General features: G+C 42.7%; 1 protein-coding gene across 4 annotated transcripts; it reads right to left on the bottom strand.

The window, feature by feature from the left end:
• Positions 1-500: 500 nt before the first annotated feature.
• Positions 501-23,787, bottom strand: mideasb (mitotic deacetylase associated SANT domain protein b). Of its 4 annotated transcripts, none has more exons than XM_085342438.1 (13): positions 23,477-23,787; positions 16,678-18,406; positions 14,600-14,872; positions 13,668-14,004; positions 13,336-13,402; positions 11,719-11,861; positions 11,271-11,374; positions 8,159-8,234; positions 7,162-7,250; positions 5,043-5,186; positions 4,506-4,628; positions 3,367-3,566; positions 501-1,702 (listed from the first exon to the last, which is right to left on the bottom strand). In XM_085342438.1, exons 2-13 carry the CDS (start codon positions 18,145-18,147, stop codon positions 1,468-1,470), a joined length of 3,261 nt encoding a protein of 1,086 aa, XP_085198564.1. In that variant the 5' UTR covers positions 18,148-18,406; positions 23,477-23,787; the 3' UTR covers positions 501-1,467. The 4 variants fall into 4 exon arrangements, with proteins under 4 accessions (XP_085198564.1, XP_085198563.1, XP_085198566.1 ...); XM_085342437.1 differs by lacking the exon at positions 23,477-23,787 and adding an exon at positions 20,487-20,893; XM_085342440.1 differs by lacking the exon at positions 23,477-23,787 and adding an exon at positions 20,487-20,893 and having other exon boundaries at positions 4,506-4,625.
• Positions 23,788-23,795: the final 8 nt, after the last annotated feature.

Below are 23,795 nucleotides of genomic sequence, written 5' to 3'. Positions count from 1 at the left end.
ATTATCCAAACTAATTTAATTGAACTGTCTCAAGTTGGTCATTGCCGTTTTCTGCTTCAATGTGTGCATCTGTAGAGACCTGCAGTTTCAACAGTCTGAGTCAATGCTTCCCATCAGTTACAGCGGTGCCAGTGAGGCATCCGGAGCAGCTGGTTGTAAGCGTGAAGGAGAAGGTGGGAGGGGGCCGGGTGGGCTTGAACACTCAGGTAACAGGGGGTCAACTTGTTCTATTGCACATACATCTCTGCCTTTTCTTCATTTCATGTTTCCAAAAGAAATCTCACAGTTATAAACAGGCAGCAAGTAGCATTATTGAGTTTTTTTGTTTAAATTAAAAAAATAAAAAGAAAAAACAGAAAAAAAAAAAAAAAAAAAAAAAAGCTCTGGACAAAGATGGGAAAAAGCGCTTAATTAAACTGCAGCCAATACCAGAATATAATAGTAGTAATAATAATAATAATAATAATAATAATAATAATAATCATCATCATAAACAGGAATATTCACAAAAAAAACAACAATAACCGTATACAGCTACACAGGCAAAAAAGGAAAAAAAAGTAACGTCACCTGTATACATATCAATAAAAAAAAACAACAGTGTAAAATTGATTGTCATTTTGAGATAAAAAGCATAACATCCAAGGCATCGACAGTGAGGAACTAACTGGGAGCTATAAAAGGTGACGGGGCTGAAGGTGGAGTAGGTGGAGGGGGTTTCACAGAACAAAAGCCCAATGAACACAGAGAACCCATTTGGCGCACATGCGTCTGACAAAGCTTTTGGCAGCTTTGTGTCCAGGAGAGCGGCGACACAGAGGCAACAGTTTGCACATGCCATCCATCCATCTGTCCGTCCCGGAGCGGAGAACCTAACAGCACGAGCCTCCGTTCGCTTCAACGCTCCCCCAGCTGTCCGATTTTAATGTCTTCAAAACTTCACCCGATGCTGGACGGTCGAGATGCAGCTTTTAAGCGGGTGCTGTGGCTCATCGTAAGAAGCGAAGTAGAAAAAAACTAAACAAAAGGGGGTCTGACGAGTTCCACACCTGTCAAAATGATGCAGGGCGAGTTTCAAACTGGCGAGGAAGGCCGCGGCTGGGAGTGGAGAAAAAGGACAGCGCCGAAAGAAGCGGCATGGCTTTGATTTGACCGAGCCCTGTGACCAAGAGAGGTAACACTTGAAAAGCTTTTCAAGCAGAGTAAAGGGGAGTTGGTGAGTTTTGGAAAGCACGTTGTTCCAACACGAATAAAACACTCTCACTCAGTCCACGCGTTCACAGTTAAATGAGGACACGGGAGCTCATCTGTCCCTGAATGTGCCAAGTAACAGAAGTCTTCTTGTTCCACAAAAATTTACAGAAACTTCACAGGGGGGAGGGTTTCTTTATTTCTTTTCAACTGTCCTTCTCCTGTTCAGTAATCAAACCTCGCTACCGTTGCATTCGGTGTGTACGGTCTTCCCATTTACTGCCAGTCATCGTCGTCCTCGTCCTGTGCGTCTGAAGAGTCATCATTGGTGCTGTCGCCGCCCACCTGTCGCGTCCCGTTCTGCTGCCGCGCAGCCAGGATGGCAGCGGCCTCGGCTGCTTTAGCCGCCGCCCGCTCCTCAGCCTCCTTCTGCCGCAGAGCCGCAGCCTTCTTCTCTTGCTCGGCGTGGCTCTTCATGTGAGCGCTGCGGCTCTTCACTTTGTAGAAAATCCTGCAGGGTTAGGGAAAAGCAGGTCAAAGATGCATTTTGCTTTCATTGCTCAGAGTGGTTATATTAATGCCTTCATGCTTTACAAGCAGCTAAAATGCAACTCTGCATAATCGCCTCATTTAATATGTACGGCTCTATAAATATGCAATCTGCTACTCGTGCTATAAAGAGGAAAGCAGTGCTGTTTGTGTTTGTTAAGCAGGCTCAGTTAAGCTCAGTTTGTAAGTCTGGAGGTCAGGAACACAAAGCTGCTTTCAAGCATAAAAAAAAAACCCAAAACCTGGTACTGGACGGACACTGGACACCAGCTACGTCCTGGCTATGTGCGTCTGTTTGCAACATGACAAATGGAGGTGGCTGAACACACACAGGGCACGTGTAAGACATCAGCCTCCAACATCACTATTATCAAAACAACTAATCATGTGTTGCCAGAGACAGATAAACCTCTTTCCTCATCACTAGGTCTGACTTGTTAGATATGAAACTGTGGTTCTCTAGAGTTTATTTTTGAAACAGTCAGTGACACATTGGAAGTTCCTCAGCCATGTCATTGACAACTTAATTTAAACATATTAAAACAAACAAACAAACAAACAAACAAACACTATCGGGTACCAATGCAAAGGGAAAGACATGCAAAGAAAACAAGGCTGTTTGGAAAAAGGTGGAACCCATTTCAGCTGCTGTTTGCCTGACATGGTCACAGTAAAACAAACCGCTTAAGAATGAATATGCAGAATTTGAATATATAACTTTATGAATTATGGTGTAGAGAAAATGTTCAAAGCCCACTAAGCAAAAAGACATCATTATAAGTAAAAGGGTTCAGCCGGGGGGAATTATTTTATTATTTTAAAGAGCACAAAATGAAAATTAGATTATACACTCTGGGAACTATCTCATAAAGCCTCTTTTATTCAAGTTTTATTGAAATACTGCACATTATTCAACAACTCATATAAAGGGTTCTCACACATTTACTCTAAGCTCAGTACTTCCAGACAGCAAAGAATCTGTCTCTCTGTAAAGAATGAGGTCAAAGTTCACTAGCATACACGAACACAAGCTTCTAAACAACAATGATTTTCAGAAAACATTACAACTCCAAAGAGTACTAAAATTCGATCATTTTAGCTCCACAATAAGTCTCACGTCATGTGACACAACAGCAGATCTGCGATAAAACATTTCAAAGCTGTGAATCACCTAGCTGGATATCTGTGGTGGAGGACAGTCTATAATGAGGACACTGAGCTGGTGTGAAGAGCAAGTGTAGTGCTCTTCAAGTCATTGGGTAGAGCTGCACTGACAGGAGGTGTGATGTGCCGTATCTACTCTGTGTTTCGGTTGCTAGGACACAGTTGGCAATAACATGGCCGGTGTTGCCAGAGGACGAGTTGTTATTTTACCAAAGCATGACAGGACGGTTTGATTCTTTCAGAGAGACACCATGAGACACTTCCCTCTATTTACCATTCATATTCCAAGTGGGCAAAAGAAGTACAAATATTTCTGACAAAATTTTTATTTTTCCCATCTTGTCCTGTCTAAGGCTACTTACGCAACTCGAATGAGTGCTGCTGTCATCTTTACATAAGCAAACAGACTCACCCCTCTCCGACACAACAGCGGTGACTGATGCCACATTTCTGATCACTAACCTGCCACATTTCTTGCAGGGAAATTCCCCCTCCTGACCAGCTGGGCCTTTGTTGCCTGTCGAAGGAGTCGTCTTGCGGGCGTTGCTTTCGTAGCGCTGTTTGGAGCTGGGAGGTGGCGGGTGAGGGGGGTGAATAACCCGGGACAGCGACTGCTCCCTCCCCGTGTCGTCCTGGCCTTTCATAATCAGAACGGTCCCAGGCTGCACACCCAATAAAAGAAAGAAGTGCATTAACATGAAAGCTCCAAAACACCTTTAACATAGCTGCTTAGTGCAGCTGAAGCCACTTTACGAGCAGCTTTTATATAGAATAGCTTCACAACGGTATGCATGTGGACGCATAAATGAGGACACAATCAAACTGCAACATACGCACAGCCTGAATTCATCTTTAACATTTAAAAATGAAAAAGAAAGAAAGGAGAAAAGTTTCTTGCTGAGTCACCGTTTCCCAACAAAGACTATGGAGTTGCACAATGCAGAGCAGAGAGCTGAGGGGAGGACTTGAGTTTTCTTCTCCAAAACCCCAGCGGGGGGCAGCAAAACCAACAGCCAACTCAGGCAAGGTTCAAAAGGACAAATCTTCAACTGACACATTTCTAAAGCAGGAATCAGTTTGCCGCAAAACATTTTCCATAAAATCTAATCTTATCTTCCCAAACTCTCCTGCAGTTTCTCTTTGCTTTAAATTTATTTATATCAAACTTATATGTTCAATCTAAATCAGTCGATATACTCGCTTTACAATATCTTTTAGAATAGTTTGTGTGTGCACAAAAGCAAAAAACTAAAGATGATTAAAATAAATTACATTATTTCTACTGTGAAAAATTATTTTTGAAAAAAAAGCACGGATATTATACTACTAAATAAAACACTATATGCGATAAGTATAATGAGTATAATAACCACAGTAATGATAGAAATTCAGTGCCACCAAACTAGAGCACCAACCTTCGTATTCTGGGGTTGTATTATATTAAAAAATACTGTTTTACTCATTTTATCTCATCTTTGAGGACAAAGAGGAGAAAACACTGAAAGGAGAGACTTCTGCGCTCGCTGCTCAGCTATACATGTTTTCATTTAATTTATTCACGCCATCATTAATTCATGCAGCTCTTCTAATTGCACACGTACATTCTCTGTGGACGGCAGCGCATGAGACGTCCTGGTAGGGCAGACATCCGGTTTCCTGTCAGCTGACCCTTCCCATTTCCTGCTGTCCTCCTCCCGCTGTGGCTCCAGTCTGTGAGAGCCCTGCTGGTCCAAGAAGAACATTGACTGTAAGGCACACATGTCTGAGGGAAACTTACATCTACTAGTATACAATTAATTTTGAGAGCTATTTTGTACATGACTTCATTCGCACTGTGGCTACTTAAATACAATTATAGCAAACATGCTGATATAGAGATATATATATGCATGCAGCACTATTCAGTTACCATAAAACCCAAACAGCCTGCAGTTGTACTTTTTTTTTAACATGCTCTACCTTCTATTATCAGTGTGTAAGGTTACTGTAGACACCATGAACCACAGTTGCAGACAGATACAGACTTTTACATAGTTCAGTTCAACAGCGATCAGTGAGGATATTTGCATGTATTAAACAGACATCCTTTTATCCGCTATTTTCTGCAACGCTAATGTGAAACATGGTTTAAGACTGACCTTGCGGTCCATCTCCTCTTCTGTGGTCTTGCTTTCCAAAGGCTCTGTCTCACCGTAGGTTAGCGTACCATTGCGGCCAGTCTTCACACGCTTCTTATAGGTGTAGTAAAACTCCACACACTGGGTCACCGTCTTTGTGGATACCTGTGAACCGCAACCGCGCTCTTTATTAGTGAATTTTAAACATTTCTCTTTTTCATACAGTCGCTCTACATGGATGAGCATTTCAGAGCTGCTAAAACAAGCAATCGCACCCAAATGAGTTCAGAGCTTTAAAAAAAAAAAAAAAAAAACAAACACATGTGTGTGTGGGTCTTTTTATGCATCATGGCATTTCAACTTCAGCTTAATTATATCTGATTGCCTTGAAAAATCTTGTTGCAAATTCAGCTGGAATGATTCATTTCGATATTGATTCATCTGCCATTTCCTCCACCTCTCTTTTTTTTTTCTTTAGTAGTCAGTGAACTATGGTGTCAATAATGACAAACGCCCATCACAATGATAGACAATGATAATGGCAATAAAAAAAAGAAAATGTCAGCACTAAATCTAATTCAGAAGTTTAAATTTGATTTGACTAATGAAGCTAAAATAACCCAGCTAACACTGTCGCTACCACTTGTCCAACTACACTTTTTGATGATCATTTTGTACTTAATTCAGTTAGCTTAATCAGCTAGCTCAGCAGTCCCCAACTCCCGGGCCTCGGACCGGCACCGGTCCGTGAGTCGTTTGGTACCGGACCGTGAGAGTTGAGGCTCAGGTGTGAAATGTATGGTTTTCAGGGTTTTTAAATCAGTTTTCAGCGTTATTTTGTTATCGTTTTTTATCGTTAACCCTGTTTTCCTGGGTCTTTTCACGTGTGTTATGAATAAATCTTCTTTTTTTCGGTACCAGTACTAGTTTTATTTTGTTGTATTTATCCGCGACACCTTAAAGGCCGGTCCGTGAAAATATTGTCAGGCATAAACCGGTCCGTGGCGCAGAAAAGGTTGGGGAACGCTGAGCTAGCTGATGTGCTTGGTGCAGAGTGGCAGGTAAGGAGCTCTCCAGCCTCAGTCTATAGTAAAGGCATGGACCATGCTAGTGCCCAGTATTAGCTTTCTCGGGTTCACTGGCTAGAGAGAGGCTATTTTAGTAAAGCAATAACCCGAATGACAAATGATGCCACATCACTCTCTCTTAAAGTGAGTGTGTTTCCGTCTTGACGCAAGCCAATGATAGTTAAAGTAACCTTACAGGGGTTGTATCACATCCACCATATTGGATGTGATGCAACATCTTCTGGGGGAAAATTGGTATTCCCAAATGGTTGGCAAGGGATTGCTGGCAGTTGTTGGGTGAAGCTGATCACAAATAGGGTTTTACACCAAAAACATCTTTAGGATTCTTTTGGTCACTGGCAGATATTTGCAGCTGCCTGAAGTTGTAGAGACAAACTTCTCTGCAAACAAACTCCAACTGCTTTCAGAGCGGTAATAAAACTTGGAAAAGTGTGCAGTAAACTGGAAAATGATAAAATTTGCTTTGCTTTGAAAGCACATGGCCTAAGTTTCCAGTTCATGCTGCACTTTTCACAGTTTCACTACCATTCAGAAAGTAGCTGGCGAGTCTGCATGTAGGCTGACCACAGCAATCTGCTCGTGACCAAAGGCACAGTTGGAGAATATACATTTTTGTCCCCTCATGATCCCTGGTTGCCAGATGGTTATGAACCAGCCTCTAGGCCTGTGTAACTAGGGCCTTATTCACTGACCCTACACTGTTACTATAGTTATCATAGGTCCAATATGGCAGACAAGTAAACGTCATGTGCAAAATCCTCAGGAACCTCAGCGACACTGAAATTTTATTTTTGAAAGAAAACCTCCTTGATCTCTGAAATGGTTCAGACAACAAAATTGTATCATTTTGCACTTTTGAGAAAAACCTGTTGACTATGAGACACCAAAAAAAACATCAAACCAAAAGGAAATACTTCTATGAAGCAACTCAAAGGAAGAAAAATATGTCTACAGTGATCATAGTAGAAAGTGATTGACAGCTACTAGATGGCCTTGTTCTTCCATCACTGTAGTCTGGACTTCCCTCTCCTTGTGTTTGAAAGGACACATACCTGTTTCTGCACCGTGAAGAAGTCTTTCTTGTATGCAGCGATGCCTTTGTTAAACTGGCGTCTCTCAGCTGCTGTCCAACTGTCTGATCCTGTAGAAAGACAGAGGAGGAGGAGGAGAGGTAGAAAGAAAAAAAAAATGCAGTTGTTAGTTTAAAACACTCCAAAACTATCTGTTTCCATATAAAGTGTGTGTGTGGTGCCTCGTCAAGTTCACTTCCACCCCCACTCTCAACACACACACACACACACACACACACACACACACACACACACTACTGGATAAACAAAGGCTCCCCTGTCTCCTGCTTGGGATTAACCACATGCTGCAAGCCTCTCCAACCCCCCCACCCAATTCTCCTACTTCCCTCATCACATTGACTCTGACAATCCTCCACAGTCACCAACTAACCCACCACGGCCACACTCTCACTACTGCAGCTGCTGCTGCTTTGAGGCAAGGCAGAGGGCTCAAAGTCAATCACTGTTTTAATGATGAAAGCACAAAAACTGGGGCTAAAAAAAAAATGGTCTAAAGAATGAAATGAAAAGCCAAAATATGCACACATGGGGTTCATCTTGGGTGAAATCAGAATTCTCAATGATTTATAAGAATTTTTTTGAGTTTCTTGAAGTACCAGCTGGTTGGAGTATAACAGAAATAGCAATAATGGATATGACTTTTACTTGACAAGGTCACAAAAACAAGGATGGTGCATAAATACGGTGCAATTTAATTTGATTTTAATCTAATCTGATCTGATAATCTTACCGTATAGCAACTTGCTTTGTGCACTCAGTCTAAAAACCCCACGTTATGAACTTAATATCACTGCAGACCGAAACCAAACAACTTGGATATGTTTAGCACAGAAAAAGGCTTGAAAATCAACTTTTTGATAGTGAATCCAGTGTTTTTTTCCTACTTTACAAAAAATCTCAAATACCCTTTTTTAAAATCTAACGTTATTTGAAAGAAAAAAAAAAAATCTTAATTTACCTGAGTAATGGTAGTTGGACAAATGATGAGACTTTGGGAAAATTGGATTCCTCAGCATCAGCATGGACAGAGCAGCCTGAAAAACAAATAACATACCATTACTGTTTGAAAGCGAATAAACACGGCACAGCAGCTGCACAGCAGTGATTGTTACGAGCCTTTATACAGCCAGTCCCTCCTGCTACACAAAGCCAACTCCTGCTCTATTAGGCGCTCCAATTGTGCTTTTATAGATCCGTAAAACACTGAGCCAAAGCGTGAATCAGTTTCTCACAGGTAACTAGGGACTGAGATAACCACTGCTCTCACTTTCCCTGAAAATGCCAGGTATCTGAGGGCTTTATATCATAATTGTACCGCTCTCTGCCATTGTCAAAATAACAATTAACTTTGTGCTCTTAAAGGAGAAACTGACTGTGCATGAATGCTGGAAGGCGGCAGCTCGAGCCGGCCCGCTGCAGAGAGTGGGCGCTATGACAGCCCCCTCCCCCTCCCCTCGTGGTTTCCTTGACAACGTTGGACCACTGCTGGTCGCTAGGGCCTGAAATCTTAACCAGCAGCATCATAAAGCACACTGACAGCTCTACTACTACGCTGCAAGACAACTTCTGCTTCAGTAATGGAAGTATTGATTTAAGATCTGCATTAAAGTCACTGTAATGAAGTGCAACGTAATGCGCAATGCAAAGAGTCTTCCTCTGCTGATGAGTATCATACATAATTACCATACCATCATCAGTTACATCCTCTTTAATTTGTCTTTACACTAAGCCCCTATCAAGTGTGACAGAAGAACACTTGTGTGTTTCAGGAAACAGTGACTGACATTTTGCATTGTTTTTAAAGTCAATATATATGAAAAAGTCACTGGATGTTCAGTTGCTGGGAATTTAATGGGGTTGATATGGTGGGTAAGAGCCACTAGAGATGCTGCCTCCTCAACATTTAACAGCAACCACTCTTTGACCTCATTACAACAAGCGCAGAGTCTATTATTTCTCACACACACTGAGGTTTGGTGTGTTTTATGTAAATGTTTTATTATTCTGCTGTTGAACGCAGCTGTGAAAGTTGCGTTTCAGTCGGTAGCTTACATGTTGCAGTATCAGCACTGAAATCTTCACTAGATCGATCTGTTCATGTGCTCAGATGCAACTAGTGGTCTTCAGTAAGTATGAGACACAGGATGCATCATAGCTGCAGTGTAGTGGAACACTCGTCTGTCCAGGCAGATTTCTCAGGAACGCCACGCTGAGTGATGGCAAGGTCATAAACATTTATGTCACATGTTGCATTTAAGGCGCTTTTCTCTTGCGAGTAACGCCAAGAAGAATGTGTGAACCTGACAACGTGACTGACAGCCACGGTACATTTTACTGGCCGTGCTGTCTTTTTCTCTGAGCTCAACGTGTGAAACAATGCACTAAAGCACACTCAAAACATAACACTAATCACCTGGGAATGCAGCCAACAATTTCATCAACCACTAAAGATATGTTCACTACCACATATGACAAAGAAAAAAGGCAGATAGCTCCGACTAAGAGCATGAGAGCTATCAAAAATGTGGCACATTTCTTTTAAAATCTCCCTTAACCATTTTATGTTTATCAACTGATTAAATAAGTGTTTCAGCTCTACAGCCCCCAGCAGCACATGTACCTCTTTGTGCCTCGATACAGGAGGATCAGTCTGCTTCTGACTAAACGGCCAAACGGTTTTACTATCTCCGTCATCTCAGGCCACCGGGGTTTCAGAACAGAGTAAAGTGAAATTCTACTGATCACTCACTTCCTTTCACTACTCACCAAGTGCTAAAGGCACTGAATGACTACATTAAAAACATGCTCAGCACATGTAAGGGCACTCATCACTAAACCGAACATGTATAAGCAGGCAGTCAGTATATTCTATAATATACAGTAGTGTACTGCATAAATCTCAAAGCAGCACTCATTTTATCTATGAAAAGTAGAGTATTTTTCTACCAACACAGTGATTCCCAATGATTTACTATCCAACAACTTGGTATATCTCAGCATGATGTGCAGTGTGTCTTTAAAATTTTCGAGGAAACTGGACATGTTGAGCACAACAAGAAGATGTGACAGGCCAACAGCCTACAGAAGATTAATATCTGCCATTCTTCAGGAAGGGAAACGGGAAGAAAAGTCTGAGGCATTCCAAATTACACGAGAACTGGACTGAAAATCAGTGGCAGTAAGTCCTATAAAGTGCTAAATCCAATCTTGAAATCCAAATCAGTTTTACCATACAACACGATCTGATGATAACTGCTTCATTTTTCAGCATTAAAATGATCCCAAACACACTCTCAGTTCCATAAATGCATATGTAGTTTAAAAAAAAAGAAAGAAAAAAAGACCATGCAATCCTATCTTGACTGAGATAAATAATGTTGCAATAAATCACTGCACCCATTTCCCATTTTCCTAGAAAGGTATAATGAAATATTGGGTGGCTCAAGATTTCTGCAGTGCATTTTTGAAATGGTGCTGGTCTATTTTCAGGGTACCGAAGATACAGCTTGACATGTTTTCTGCAGGCAGGATTTAATTATTTTGACAAGGACACATCAGTACAAATACTGATTTTTTTCTTCATTCCTCTGCCTTTTTTCTCCTACACTGAACACGCAGGCAGAATTGTTCACATGAGATTTAAAATAAAATCTCAAGTAAAATTGCCAAATATTCTAGCTATTTAAATTTTAGTAATTTATTAGTGCATTCTTGTCTGCTTTTGTGCTGCGACAAATATAATTCATTCATTCTGTTACATGGAGCACTGCAACAATAAATGAGCATATAAGAACTATGCATGATGCCTTTGTCTCAAATATGAAATATTACCATTTAACAACTTCTACCGAATGTTACTATACTGTAACACAATATAATCTGTGTGGACTTTATCTGTGATCTGTAAGTGAAAACAGTCTTAAGAGGTAAACAGGTTGGTGTAAAGTGTGAGTGGGCTAGAAGAAAACCTGGCTCGAGTCCGACCACGGTGAAGTACAGCTCCCAGTTATGTTTTTATTATTCATGGTGATCCCTGTTGCAGTCAGTATGGATTGTTCTGTTGAACTCACCATTATATCCCCTTTGCACTCGTACAGACAATGGTGGGCTAACTCCTGGTTGGTGCCTCCTCCACATAAAACGCTGGAGCAGGCCAAGTGCATGAGGTCTTCCACTGCAAAAGCAAGAGAGAAAAAAATGATTTTGCATACAGTGATGACAATAAGAAAATGTATTATTAAGATATGCAATACATGGAGACAAAATATGGTTGGTTTCAGTGTTCTGGTATGTTTTTATTATCCATGACTCAACAAAATTACATACTCCAGCTGTTAAATCAATTCCGCAATATTGCAACATTTATATACTATGAATTGAAATTCTTATGAAGAGCCGTTTTTTTCCTTTAAGGCCACTTTCATTTATCAAACCTTTCACTGCACCACCATCTGCGTGCCATTATATAAGCTTTCGGTTTCACTTCATATTCTCAAAAACTCTCAGGTAGTGACTCACCTTTCTCCTCAAGGTCAGGTTTTCCTTCCAGATCGCACAGGGGAACCCAGACCAGTTCTGCACGATGATGATCCTGCTCGACAGCAGATCGCTGCCTCAGCTCTGGTACTTCCGCCTGGTACCGTGAGCCAATATTTATGCGTCTGGGAACAGGACATCAGTTTTAAAAACAAGGCAGGTGGTGTTTGATCTATTTAAAATTCATCGACTCTTTCTGCATTCACGAGGCATTTATTCACTCTTAAATATTTTAGCGAAGACAGCATTTGCTTTATGAGTATCAGTATCAAGTTGCGCTTTACAGTAAAGCTCGTGTTGTTTCTGAGAACGTTTTTATTTTCTTTGCTCGTCTGTTATATTCTTTAAAAGGTCACAGAAAAATTGCTGAGGCGCTCCGGCTCTGAACATTGCAGCTCTTGTACTGTTAACCCAGCTGAACTGATGGTCTGGATTTAGCAAGAAAAAGAACAAAACCATGCAAAAATAAATGTGAATCAGATACAGTTCTTTAAAAGCTTACATATCAATGCAAACCAGATATCTCAGTGTGAAAGTTGTGAAAATTATGCTGTCAACAGACAGAGCTAGGATATCCCCTCCCTCCCTTGCATTTCCAGAGAAACTGCAGTGTACCCAGCTGAGTGTGTGTGTGTATACTGGCAGCCTCCCCCAGAGAAAGTGGGCTGCTAAAACTTGACCTGCAAAGGCTGTTCTGCGTTTGAAAGCACACCAGATCCAGCTGAAAACATGATTTATAGGAAGCCTCCCTAGCTCGTCCCTGCCTAACATCTGAGCAGCTGGCATCAGTGAAGCAACAGCTTGCACAATGCACCCCCATAAACTGCAACTCGTCGTTGATGCAACTACAAAAAATGGATTTTCATACACACCCAGCTATCAGTGGCTTTGTTTATTCATGGAGTAACTGCTGACTTTATCTAGGAATGCATTTAAGGTTGTAATTCTACGTTCTATAGAGTAGTTTTCACTAGCAGCTGTAGTGTATGCCATTCTCACCCTGGATCAGGGTCCTTCCATCTAGGATCTTACCATATACAACCCTCACAATCTATTACTCAGTCTAGGCATTTCTTTTCCAACAGCAGTCCTTTTTTTTAAGTTTTTGATTAAATGAGATTGTATAATATTGTTTCTTTGTATTTATAACACAGTAAGTGCAACCAGTGAGCATCCTTAAAGCAAAACAGGTAGCCCCGCTTTACTATCAGTAACGGCTACATGTGCCCATTCTAATCACTTTCCAACTCTGGCAAAACTTTAAATAACATTTGCATATCACACTGAAACCAGGTTTCATGTACACCTTAAAAAACGCGATGTTCTAGTGCGACATTGGGCCACATAGTTGATTCAAAGAGACAACTTCTGGTAATAATGTTAGCTGTGGATGACAGAGCAAAAGAATTTAGTGGTAACTGTGGTGAAGGGGGAGGCTGCATTAAAAGACGGGATTAGAATTTCAAGAAGTCTATGTTCTCATTCTAGACATTTCATAATTCAATTCACTGTTATGCTTTGAATAATTCATTGTAGCAATATAATTCCTTTCAAAATAGCACTTAACCTCTAAACTGATCGTACAGGAGAAATACTCACGGCTCATTGCTGACCGGAGTGGCCTCGCTCATAGCAGACAAAACTGGTGGTGTGATGTCGCAGCTGTCTAAGGGGGCAGCAAAACACACACATAACGCACTCACTCCAGCAACAACAAAGACACAGCACAGGAGTACACTAACATGCAGTCCGTCAAAATTCTAATATATTAAAAAAATAAAAAAATAAAATTGTACCTGGTCTTACATTCAGTTTTTTTTAATGGGGAACTACAGCAAGGTGCTTATTACAAGTGCACAAAACTTTGATCCAAAGGACATCTAAACTGGAAATTCATTCAATCGAGTTTTATAAACTTCCTTTTTACTTACTAGATCGCAATAGGCTGCGTGTGGCTGACTTGGGTGTAGCGGGAGGGGGCAGGCCTGGGCCACTGGCCAAAGCAGATGACAGGAAAGTGGAGAAGTACAGGCCGGTGCCCTCACGAACAGGGCTGAGGATCGGCGGTGGTGTGTAGGGGGGCATGGTAATAGCATTGTCGGCGAGGCGTACGGGGGAACGTAGGTGGCTTTGGTAGGGTGTAATGCTGGAGTAGACGGGCGGGGCGATGAATAAAGGTTTAGGTGGCGGGATGAAGAGAGGCTCAGGGCGTGGACGGCGTTTGGACTTTTTGCCATCGTCGTCTTTTTCACCCTCTGCGCCGTCGTTCTGGGAAGGAAGGAAAATTTTATTTTAAGAGGTGAGGTTGTAGCAGAAGTTTTTGTGTCTCAAATTAAAAACATGCAAAAAAAAAATTTATACACAAAGTTGGTTTAGTGACTGTAAACGCCTCAAAAAAAAAAAAAGAAAAAAAAAAGAGAGAGAACAGGGACCCCAACCCTCAAATCTTAGGTACATAATGTACAGTATGGCAGTGCTAAACCCTGCTAATCTGCCTGATCTGGGACAGGGCAAAGAGTTCACCAGCTATACCCCCTCCACCCAAATAAATGAGAGAAAGGGAGAAAAGGGTACAGGATGAATATGGGGGCAGGGAACGCATGAAGCATGGCTGGGGGAAGGGAGAATGTGTTCATGGGTGGGACAATGTGGAATAAATTCAAGGATTTATAGTTGGAATTAAACAGAAAAAAAACAAACAAACCAAATGTATATAAAAGCTGGAACTCCAGTCTATTCTCCCTAACTGCATGGAGAGTCCCATGCAACTTCCCTCTGAGATTTTGGTGAATGAGTTCTGCATATGAAAGTGTGTTTTAAGTGTAGAAAAAGCAAAACCAGCAAGAATTTCATGTGTATCCACCTGCTCTGCACTGTCTGACAAGGAGTTCCTCAGTGAGCGTCTTCGGGTGACGATGACCGAGGGCTTGTGGTCTGCACGCCCGAGATCCTGGGAGTTTGAAGACCTGTGAGGCCAGTTGGTTGCCAGACTTGCTTCGTCACTCTCGGGAGACGAGGGTTCCTGCCTCCGGACTGGAACAGACACGGGGATAACAAGTGGAACAAGGTTGTCGTCTCGAGGTCGCTTAGGGTTCATAATCTCTTGTTCTGTGGGACTCCATGGCCTGTGTGGCTCCTAATAGAGATGAAAATCCGTTATTGCAATGCTCTTTATAAATGGTTTTCTTTTAAAGCATATGACATATCAAAAAATTATACCCATACTAAATGAGTTCTACTGCCTACTCAATAGTATTTTTAAAAAAAAAAAAAAAAAAAAAGCTAATCTGACTCCTCAAACAACAACACTGTAGACTAAAGACTAAAGACTCACCAGAAGCAACAAGCAAAAAGGACAAGTAATTAAATCAATTGCCTATAAACAACATCTGTAAACAATGCCACTGCCTACCAACTCCAAGGAAGAGTAGCTTTGTTTTCCAGCTTAGCACACCCCAGTAAATAGATCTGATTAACAGGATGGGTGTTAATTCAGCTGAACAGGCTGCCGAACTCTAATCAGTACAATGAACTGGAATCCCACTAAACAACAATTAAATCAATACTCAAACAGATGCAGGCACCAATCACATTGAAAAAAAAAAAAAAAAAAAAAAAAAAAAAAGCACAAGAGAAAGTGAACAGCTGTGGAAAGAAAAATTTCAAATGTCAGAATTTGAAATATAATAATGTCTCACTCTCAGCCCTTTCACTATCGTATTTTACTGCTAGGTGCAGCACTTTAGTGACATATTTAACATGCACTTCGACGGAACAACCCCCAAAGGCATTCTTCACAGTTTTTTTTCCTTCGACAAACCATAATGAGTGGGCCCGAGCAGCCTCTGTGCCACGATCAACTGAGGAACAACTTCAAAGCCATTTAAACGACCACATTATAGGACAGCTGAAGGCAGATGCATGCCGTCTCTGCACACTGCATCTTCATGGTTAGAAAGGCATGCAGCACTGTGGCTAAGCTGGAGCAGCTCTCATTATTGCTGGTGGAAAACTCCAGCCCTTCCACCAGAGTGGTGGAGAGATATTCTGCTGAGCACTGCAGGCAGGACAACCCTGCACCCCTCCCTGTATAGATAAAGGGGGGAGGGCAGGCTGGAGTTTCTCTGCTTTGAAGGGGAGGGCGTGCAAGCATGTAACTAAACACACTGCCTGTACAAGCAGCTAACTGTGAGGGAAATTCAGGCCAAAGCCATGCTTAACTATAGACGTACTGACTCAGCACTGTTTAGCAACAGCATTTGTTGCACAATAAAGACATTCAGCACATAAACACAGATAATTGTATGACTTTGCATGGTACAGTCAGGGTATAATATCAGGTTTGTACATTTAACAAATCCTGTGAGAGGTGTAAAGTCATACATTGAGGCTTTCCTAGAGCACATTTTACCCCAATTTAATATTTGCTATGTAAAGTTTTGTCTTAGCTGCAGATTTTCCCCACAGGGCAGAGCTGAGCAGTTTACTTTTGCGGCGTACACTTCACTGGGCTCTGATTACATTCAGCATCTCTTCCAGCAACACGTTAATCACCAACAACACAACTTTTGGCACAGTTTTCCTGGCAGGGGCATTTGTCCCAGTTCCCACTCTTGCTCTGGGAGTAAAAATCCCAATGCAATTATGCCCTGGGATAACGCTAGAAACCTAGACTTCCAGCTCTCACCGAAATATTTGCAATTAAGGCTTCCAGCTTGTAGCGACAAGTTTAGATTTAAACAGCAGTGCAATCACTCTGATTCAGAACATTCTGTCCTTTTACATCAATACTTGTTTCTGCTGTCCTTATGCTTGATAGAAAACAGCTGAGAAGCAGATGAGTGGGCAAAACAACATGGAAAACAGAAAGGCACATAAAAGCAAAGGCAAGGGGGGAAAAATAGCTGCATTGCCAGTTTCCAAATGAAATTATGCATTTACCTTAAGATGTGATGGTGGAGACTCCCTTTCTGAGGCCTTCTGAGCAAGCATCTCCAGGTTGACCTCCTGGGAAACCCTGCGTTTCCTGCGTGTGCTTTGGATGACACCTGTCGGGGCTGCCTGGATGTCTCGTGACCCGTTCTGCGGTCCCTGAAGCACTGGTGCTGACTGCTCCAAGGGGACAGGCAGGAAGGGATTGTCCGAAGGCGCGCCGCCTTCCTTGGAGAGCCGTCGAGATCTGCGAAGCTGCGTTTGGGATTGAGGCTGCATCTGAGGCTGCGACTGAGTCAGGTGCTCAGACTGCAGAGGGGGCTGCAGCGGGTCTGATGGCTGCTGTGGTTCTGGTGTGATGTCCTGGATGATTGGTTCCTGGATCTTTGGCGGCGCTGGACCAGAGGACTCGTAGGAGTGTACCACAACGGGCTGGGGGTGAGCGTGAGGGTTTGCATTTTGCACACCAGGGTAATAGTCAAGCACATGGGGGTTTTGTTGTTGCAACTGCTGATGCTGCATTTGCTGCATTTGGAGCTGTTGCTGCTGCTGTTGCATCTTTTGTTGCTGCTGCTCATGCTGTATTTGTTGCTGCTGCTGTAGCTGTTGCTGCACATGTTGTTGGTGCTGAAGGATTTGTTGCTGCTGCATTTGTTGCTGGATTAGATGTTGCCGTTGTATTTGTTCTTGCTTCTGCAGCTGTTGTAAATGATGTTGGGATTTTGCATTCTGTGCCGAGTAGTTTGGAGGGTTAGGTAGAGTTGTCTTGTTACCTTGGAACGTCTGGTAGTAGGCAGGCAGGTGCTGCTTGGGCTGACCAAAGGCCAACTGGAAGGACTGCAGGACTGAGCTTCCTCCTGGGTGGGATGTGCTCTGCTGCTGGGTGTTGATCACCCCGGATTTTAAGGTGTCCTGAAAAACTTGCGGCTGCTGCTGCTGTTGCTCCCACTCCATCCCCCGAGACTTGCCTACATCCCTGAACACTTCCACTGCAGGTTTGTCTGCAGCTCTGTTAGGGGGTTGTTGATGTGGCTGCAAGCCAGCGGTCTCTTGCATTGACTTCACAAATACATTCTGGGTCCTTGAGTCAGTTACTCCTCCAATATAACTTGGAAAGTTCTGCCCCCAGTGAGGCATGGTGGTCCAAGGTGCAGCTCTCGACTGCTGCTGATTGGGCTCCTGGTGAGCCCACTTCATGGGTACAGTCTGCTGATAATGACCCCTGCTGTGGTCGCCCTTATCTGGGCTGAAGATGACAGAGCTGAGGTACATATGAGGGCCCTCTGGATTGGATGTCACAGTACTTGCAGCCTCACTCTGTCCAGGCTCTGAAACATTACCACTCGCCACATAGTAGGACCCATCTGGGTGCTGAGAAGTCTCCTTCATTGCTACACTTTGATCGTTGAAAAATGTGATTCGTTTGCCTGTTCTTTTGGCATTAGGTTTCTGCTGCGCCGGTACGCTCATGACGGGCATGAATATTCCGAGGCAGGTAAAAATTTTCAGTCAGCTAACGTGATAATACTCCACTTGAATGTATCAATCCAGCAATCAAAGATGGGAATATACACGTATACCCTTTTATAGGGAATGTACAATAAAATAAACCAGTAAAAATCACACTGACGTCAGAATAAGCAGGAGCCAGGTTGAACAAGGTTATCTTCTATCCCCTCTGAAGTTCTTTGTGACCTAATCACAGGTTTGTGTGTTTTTCTCATTCATGGACAACACCCTGTAGAGAAAATGAGACAGATGTCAAGCACTGAGCTATCAGTCTAAAGGGACTCTCCCCACTGGAGGGTCTCATTAACATCCCTGACTCAATCGTTTAAAAACCTGTTGTTTGCTTTTTCAGCAATAGACCTCGACCGAAAAGCATGGGTGTGAGAACAGAGCATGCGAGGGGCCTATTCACAAAGCTCATGTGACAAAGGGATGATGTCCTACATGCAGGCTAGCATGTATACAACCAGACGTGTGTAGAAAACTGGAACCAAAATAAGGTAGTTGAGAGAGACAGCCAAATCAATAGTTCCTGGAAATGTTACACAGGATATTACTGTGCTGCATTTAAATCAGCAATGAAACAAAAACAAGCACTGTGGGAGAAAAAAAAAAAGAAGCATAATTGTACATTGTGCCACTGCTTTATCACCATTATCAAACAGCACACGTGACCTTTGACTAAAAGGAAGCTCCCTTTCCCGCGTAACAGACGGCGGACTGAAAGTGATAGAAACCACTTTTTTTTTTTCCTTTTTCTCTTACAACTCAGTGACTCATCAAAGGGAAAAGAAGGGAACCCATGCCCTTTGAACCACGGCCGGAGACTCGAAAAAGAAGGGCAACTGAAAGTGAGCAAAGATGAGTCAGTATGAAACTATCTATGCAAAGGGGGGAGCAAGGAAAAAGTCAAAATGGCCTTGAAGGCTTTTTTTAGCTTATGGAAAGATCTTGACAATTGCTGGTAACCCATTATTAAAATATTATCTGATGTCCGAGTTTCAAAACAGATTCTGGCACAGTCCAGTTTGCCAAAAACATCCTGGCTGCTCCTGTTAAAATTTCAAATCAATCCTCTGTCTGTGTAAAACAAAACAAACCTTGTGCAACACTAAACAACTTCAAGAGAAAAGCATTACAGCTTTGTAATCACTGCACGGCTCGTGTTGCACACCAACAATTTGGTAAGATGATTACATAAATGAACATGAGAATCTTTACAGGATGGCCTTGCCAAAGGTCCTTTCTGACAACATAGGAAGTGACTGACAATTGTCACCCTTTACTCTGGTGACCTGGTAAGACACACACACACACTGCTTAAAATAGAAAGCTGCAGCTGTTCAGATCCTGCACTCTCTGCGAGACACCACTGACAGAGTAAAGTGAATCGCCACACTATGTGGGCTAAGAAGCTGTTTCTGCATCAGTAGCAACACAATGTGCTGCTACACATGCATGCAGACACGTTGTCAAACTCTGACACATCCACTACGAAAAGCTGCACGTTTCTTGCAGGATGATTAAAATAATCAAGTAAATAAAGAAATAATTAAATAAAAACGGTTAAGGTTGACCATGCCGAGCATTAACCGCACCATCTGAGGTGAGAGATCATCATGACGCATCACAAGTGCAGCCTTACACAAGCCTGGGGTTTAGCCCAATATACAAACTAACACGTTAAATGGCTTAAAATAAATGTCAAGCACCATTAGCCGCCCTAATCCATCGCCATTTCCTAATTCAAAATCAGCACTAGCGCTCACACACACACACACACACACACACACACACACAATACGCGGCCTGCACAAATAAAGAAAACGCAAGAACACTCAACGTGTTGCCCTGGACCCACTCCCTCCACATCACTTTCTGTTTCCAGCCTATTTTACGAGAAGCCCTTTGTTGCAGAAAACGGATTGTCTACTCACTAATGCCATGTCCCATTGCAACAAACCGAAGCAACAATGCAGCTCCCCGTGACGAGAGAGGAAAGAAAGTGTGGTGGCACGGCTAACAGACAACGCTAATCGATTCAACTTGTCAAAAAAAATTAATACGTCACGTTTCTTTCTATGTATTTTCGTTGCGATCCGCGTTCACTGGCACGTTAAACACGTCGCACAGGGCGAGCGGTAAGCCCCGCATGGAGCTCCGATCTGTCGACCGCCCAGTCCGCCACGGGCGAGGTAAACAAAACTTTGTCAGCAAGCCGTGGCCACAATAACGCGCAGTGTCGACCGTATCAACAACGCCACAGTCATCGACAGCGTGGCTCCGGCCCCGTGTTCCCCGATACTTACTGTGTTTGTCATGAAAGCTGCTACTAACGGCAGCTCAGCCCGCAGGATCGCACACTCGCAGCTCTGTGCGGCCAGCAGCGGCAGCAGGCCCGCACAATGCACTCCTGCGATGATGACTGCATATATCCCCGAGGTTGACTCATGCTATGTTGCTGACCTCACTCACTCACTGCTACTTTTCTTCCCTTCACCTCCCCTTACAAAGAGGGAAAATTTGTGGAGAGACAGGGGAGCGAGGAGGGGGTGCACGGGTCAACCTCGCTGCGTAAACAAGAGTCCTTCCCGATAGGAAACGGGGTGCTAATCTGGAGAAACGTGAGCGCAGTGATGCCGCTGTCTGTTGCACATTATTGCACGATGATTGCACTAAAAACATACACACTGGCAATGCGGCCTATTTGCTCTGCGCGTCTCTGTTCGTCTTGTGATTCCCCCCTCCCTTAACCCAGCCACCAACCCAGCCCTCCAACACCACCAGCGCGCTGGCCACACCCACTTCCCTGCCCAAATAAGGGGTTTCCTTTGACATACAAGGCGCCGTAATTTACGGAGCAAGATCCTTCTCAGTCCATGCGGGAAATTCCAACACACATGGGAGGACCGACGGTCTGAAGGGGAAGGACGTTCACTTTCCTTTCACTGCATTCACACTTCTTGTTTTCTTTCTATTGAATATTTTCTCTGTGAAATCTATGTGTAATGTTTACACGTGGAAACAGCAGACGGAAGATTGTTTCTAGAGGCAAATGCAGAAAGGCCCTTGAGGGTGTGGGGCACAGAAAGTGTTTATAACAAGGGTTGTGTGATTTAGTTTTCCATATAATAATGTGAAACAATGAAATGCTACTTCATAGGAATCACACTGTCTTCAATTCAATGGGGTATTTTCATTACCTTAGGAAACATTGCGAAATGCACGCCCAATTTCCTGACAAAATACAGATAAGGACAAAATCTCCACACTGAATCATAGACTGGAGCCAGAGCATGTAAGGATTTCTAAATGAAAAACAGCTTAAATGGCTATCCAAATAAGTAAACTGTGAAAATAAACGTGGAACAGAGAAATGAGATATACTCTAAGTAGAAATTGGCAGTTTCACAGATAACTAAGAGGAAGCACACAGGTGCAATTAAAGGAATGCACTAATATAACAGCTGACTATCTGTATGCTCGGCCTGATTATCCAATGGGCATTCTGTGCAAGTACCCAGGGGCCTCCACCACTTCCATCTCCTCTAACTGCCAGGGGCACACCTAGGCATTCCCAAGCCAGCCTAGAGTAATCTCTCCAGTCTCTCCAGTGTGTCCTGGGTCTGCCCTGGGGCCTCCTCCTAGTGGGACATGTCTGCAAAACCACCTCAACTGGCCCCTTTTGATGTGGTAAAATAGTGGCTCATCCTCATCCGATCTCTTAAGGCCGAGCCCGTGCACCCTTTGGAGGAAGCTAATGGAAGTTTTCATTTTTTGCTCAACCAATTCAGCAAGCTAACAAGAGGATAGCTGTAGCAGCACCTCACAATTGCAGTGGATTTATAATCTGAAACTGTGGTTGGATCTAAATGAAGAAGCCAGGCTGCTTTCACCAGTGGAAGGCCTGCCGAACCTCACAAATGAAGAAGCAAGTATCCAGTGAATATTTTATACCTGCATCATTATTATTATGTCATTATTATTATTATTATTATTATTATTGTGACAAGCAAAAAAAAGAACTCCCTTTGTACAAGTAGACACATCTCAAATCTGTGCTTTTCCCAAGAAGAGCTCTATCTAGTGAACAAGTGCAACAGATAGTGATATTGGCAAGTGGTGCTGACGGGAGGAAAAGGAGGAGATCATCATGGAGACAAATAGACAGAAAGAAGACAACAACAGGTGTGTGTGTGTATGATGACAATGACATTATTATTATTACTATTATTATTATGAGTATTATTTAAAAACAAAAGTGAAAGAGCCCTGACTGCTTGCGCTAAGTTTTAGCAAAACTGTATTGTGGTGTTCTCTATTCAGAACTATTCTTTGTACATGTATGTACACATTCATGTCAACCATCCACCCCTTTTCTGAACCATATCACAGTTGCAGGGGGTCTGAAGCCTATATCAGCTGACTTTGGACTTCAGTGAACTGAAACAATTCAATAAACCAAAAGGAAATGTGGGTGTTTTTTCACCAATGTGCAAAGCCTTTTTTCATATGTGTAAAGGATCAAATTAATTACGGCTGCATCCTTTAATTTCTACTACAACACTGGGCAAGATCACGGCAGTGCAGGCCTGTAGTCTCTCCTTCTTCTCTGTGGATCTCAAATTACTTGACAGGACTCACCAATATAAGTTTTCAAGGTTTATGGCTGTAACATTTGGTTGATTAATGGAATAGTCATTAATGTTTGAGGAATCCAGCTCATTATCTGGATTCTGGATTTTCTGGAAACAGTAAGAACAAAGTGCAGAAAAGGAAAGCATGAAATCACAAGAAAACAAGCATCTTCCCTCTGTGTGCTGACATTTTAGAGCCCACATTCTTAATCAGTACAGTAATCTAATCTACCATGTACACAACAGAAGAGGTTTCTAAAAAGTGCACATAAATGTCACTGCAAATGCTGACACGCTTTTGCAACGACTGCCCAAAACCGATGCTTCTCCTTAATAAAGTCACGTTTTAGCACGTCGCCACATTCCAACCTAACTTACAAGAGTCACTGTTTACGTAGGAGGGACTTTTCAGATAAATGTGACATCCCTGGTATGAATGGTAGTCTGGGGGCTTTCTGGGATTTTTACAACTCGCGTTTGTGAGAAGGACGTGGGTTGAAAGAAAAAACAAAACAAAAAAACAAACAAAAAACAAAACAGGGGTTAGATCAAAGCTCGCTGTCTAGTAATGACACATTAATAGCTTCCCATTTAGCATTCGCCTTCATAAACAAAATACTTAGCAGCATGCAAAACAGCCCTTATGCAGTAACGGTACTTACATTAAACTCTGCCCTTCCATGGCACATAAGCCTTCATCATCTCGCTGTTTCGACAGCGCCCCGCTGCACCTAATCCTGACGGCATGCTAGAATAGTGTAACGGTAGCGACTGATTTAAGCATCAAACTTTTTTTTCCCCTCACCAGGCGTCACTTCCCCAGTCCTACTTTGATTCAGTTTTAGCTAGCAGTCGATGGTGCAACGGGACATTAACAGTGAATATGTAAATGTCAAACGGACCGACTGAACTGCTAAAATGTTAATTAGCTGCAGTGTTGATAAACTCGACTGTAATAAAATGGGGCTGTTGAGGCCGCGT

This window comes from Diplotaxodon limnothrissa, linkage group LG19 (genome assembly GCF_057381915.1).
Source record: "Diplotaxodon limnothrissa isolate DT_005_m linkage group LG19, D_limnothrissa_male_GT1.1, whole genome shotgun sequence".
NCBI lineage: Eukaryota > Metazoa > Chordata > Actinopteri > Cichliformes > Cichlidae > Diplotaxodon > Diplotaxodon limnothrissa.
This window is presented reverse-complemented; position numbering and strand designations above follow the sequence as displayed.

Coding starts and splice junctions, on each gene's coding strand:
- mideasb (XM_085342438.1), bottom strand. CDS start 18,147: ATGCCCGTCATGAGCGTACCGGCGCAGCAGAAACCTAATGCCAAAAGA. Junction 13,403..13,667: donor ACGCAGCCTATTGCGATCTA/GTAAGTAAAAAG, acceptor CTGCCCCCTTAG/ACAGCTGCGACATCACACCA. Junction 5,187..7,161: donor TCTTCACGGTGCAGAAACAG/GTATGTGTCCTT, acceptor TGCGGTTCACAG/GTATCCACAAAGACGGTGAC.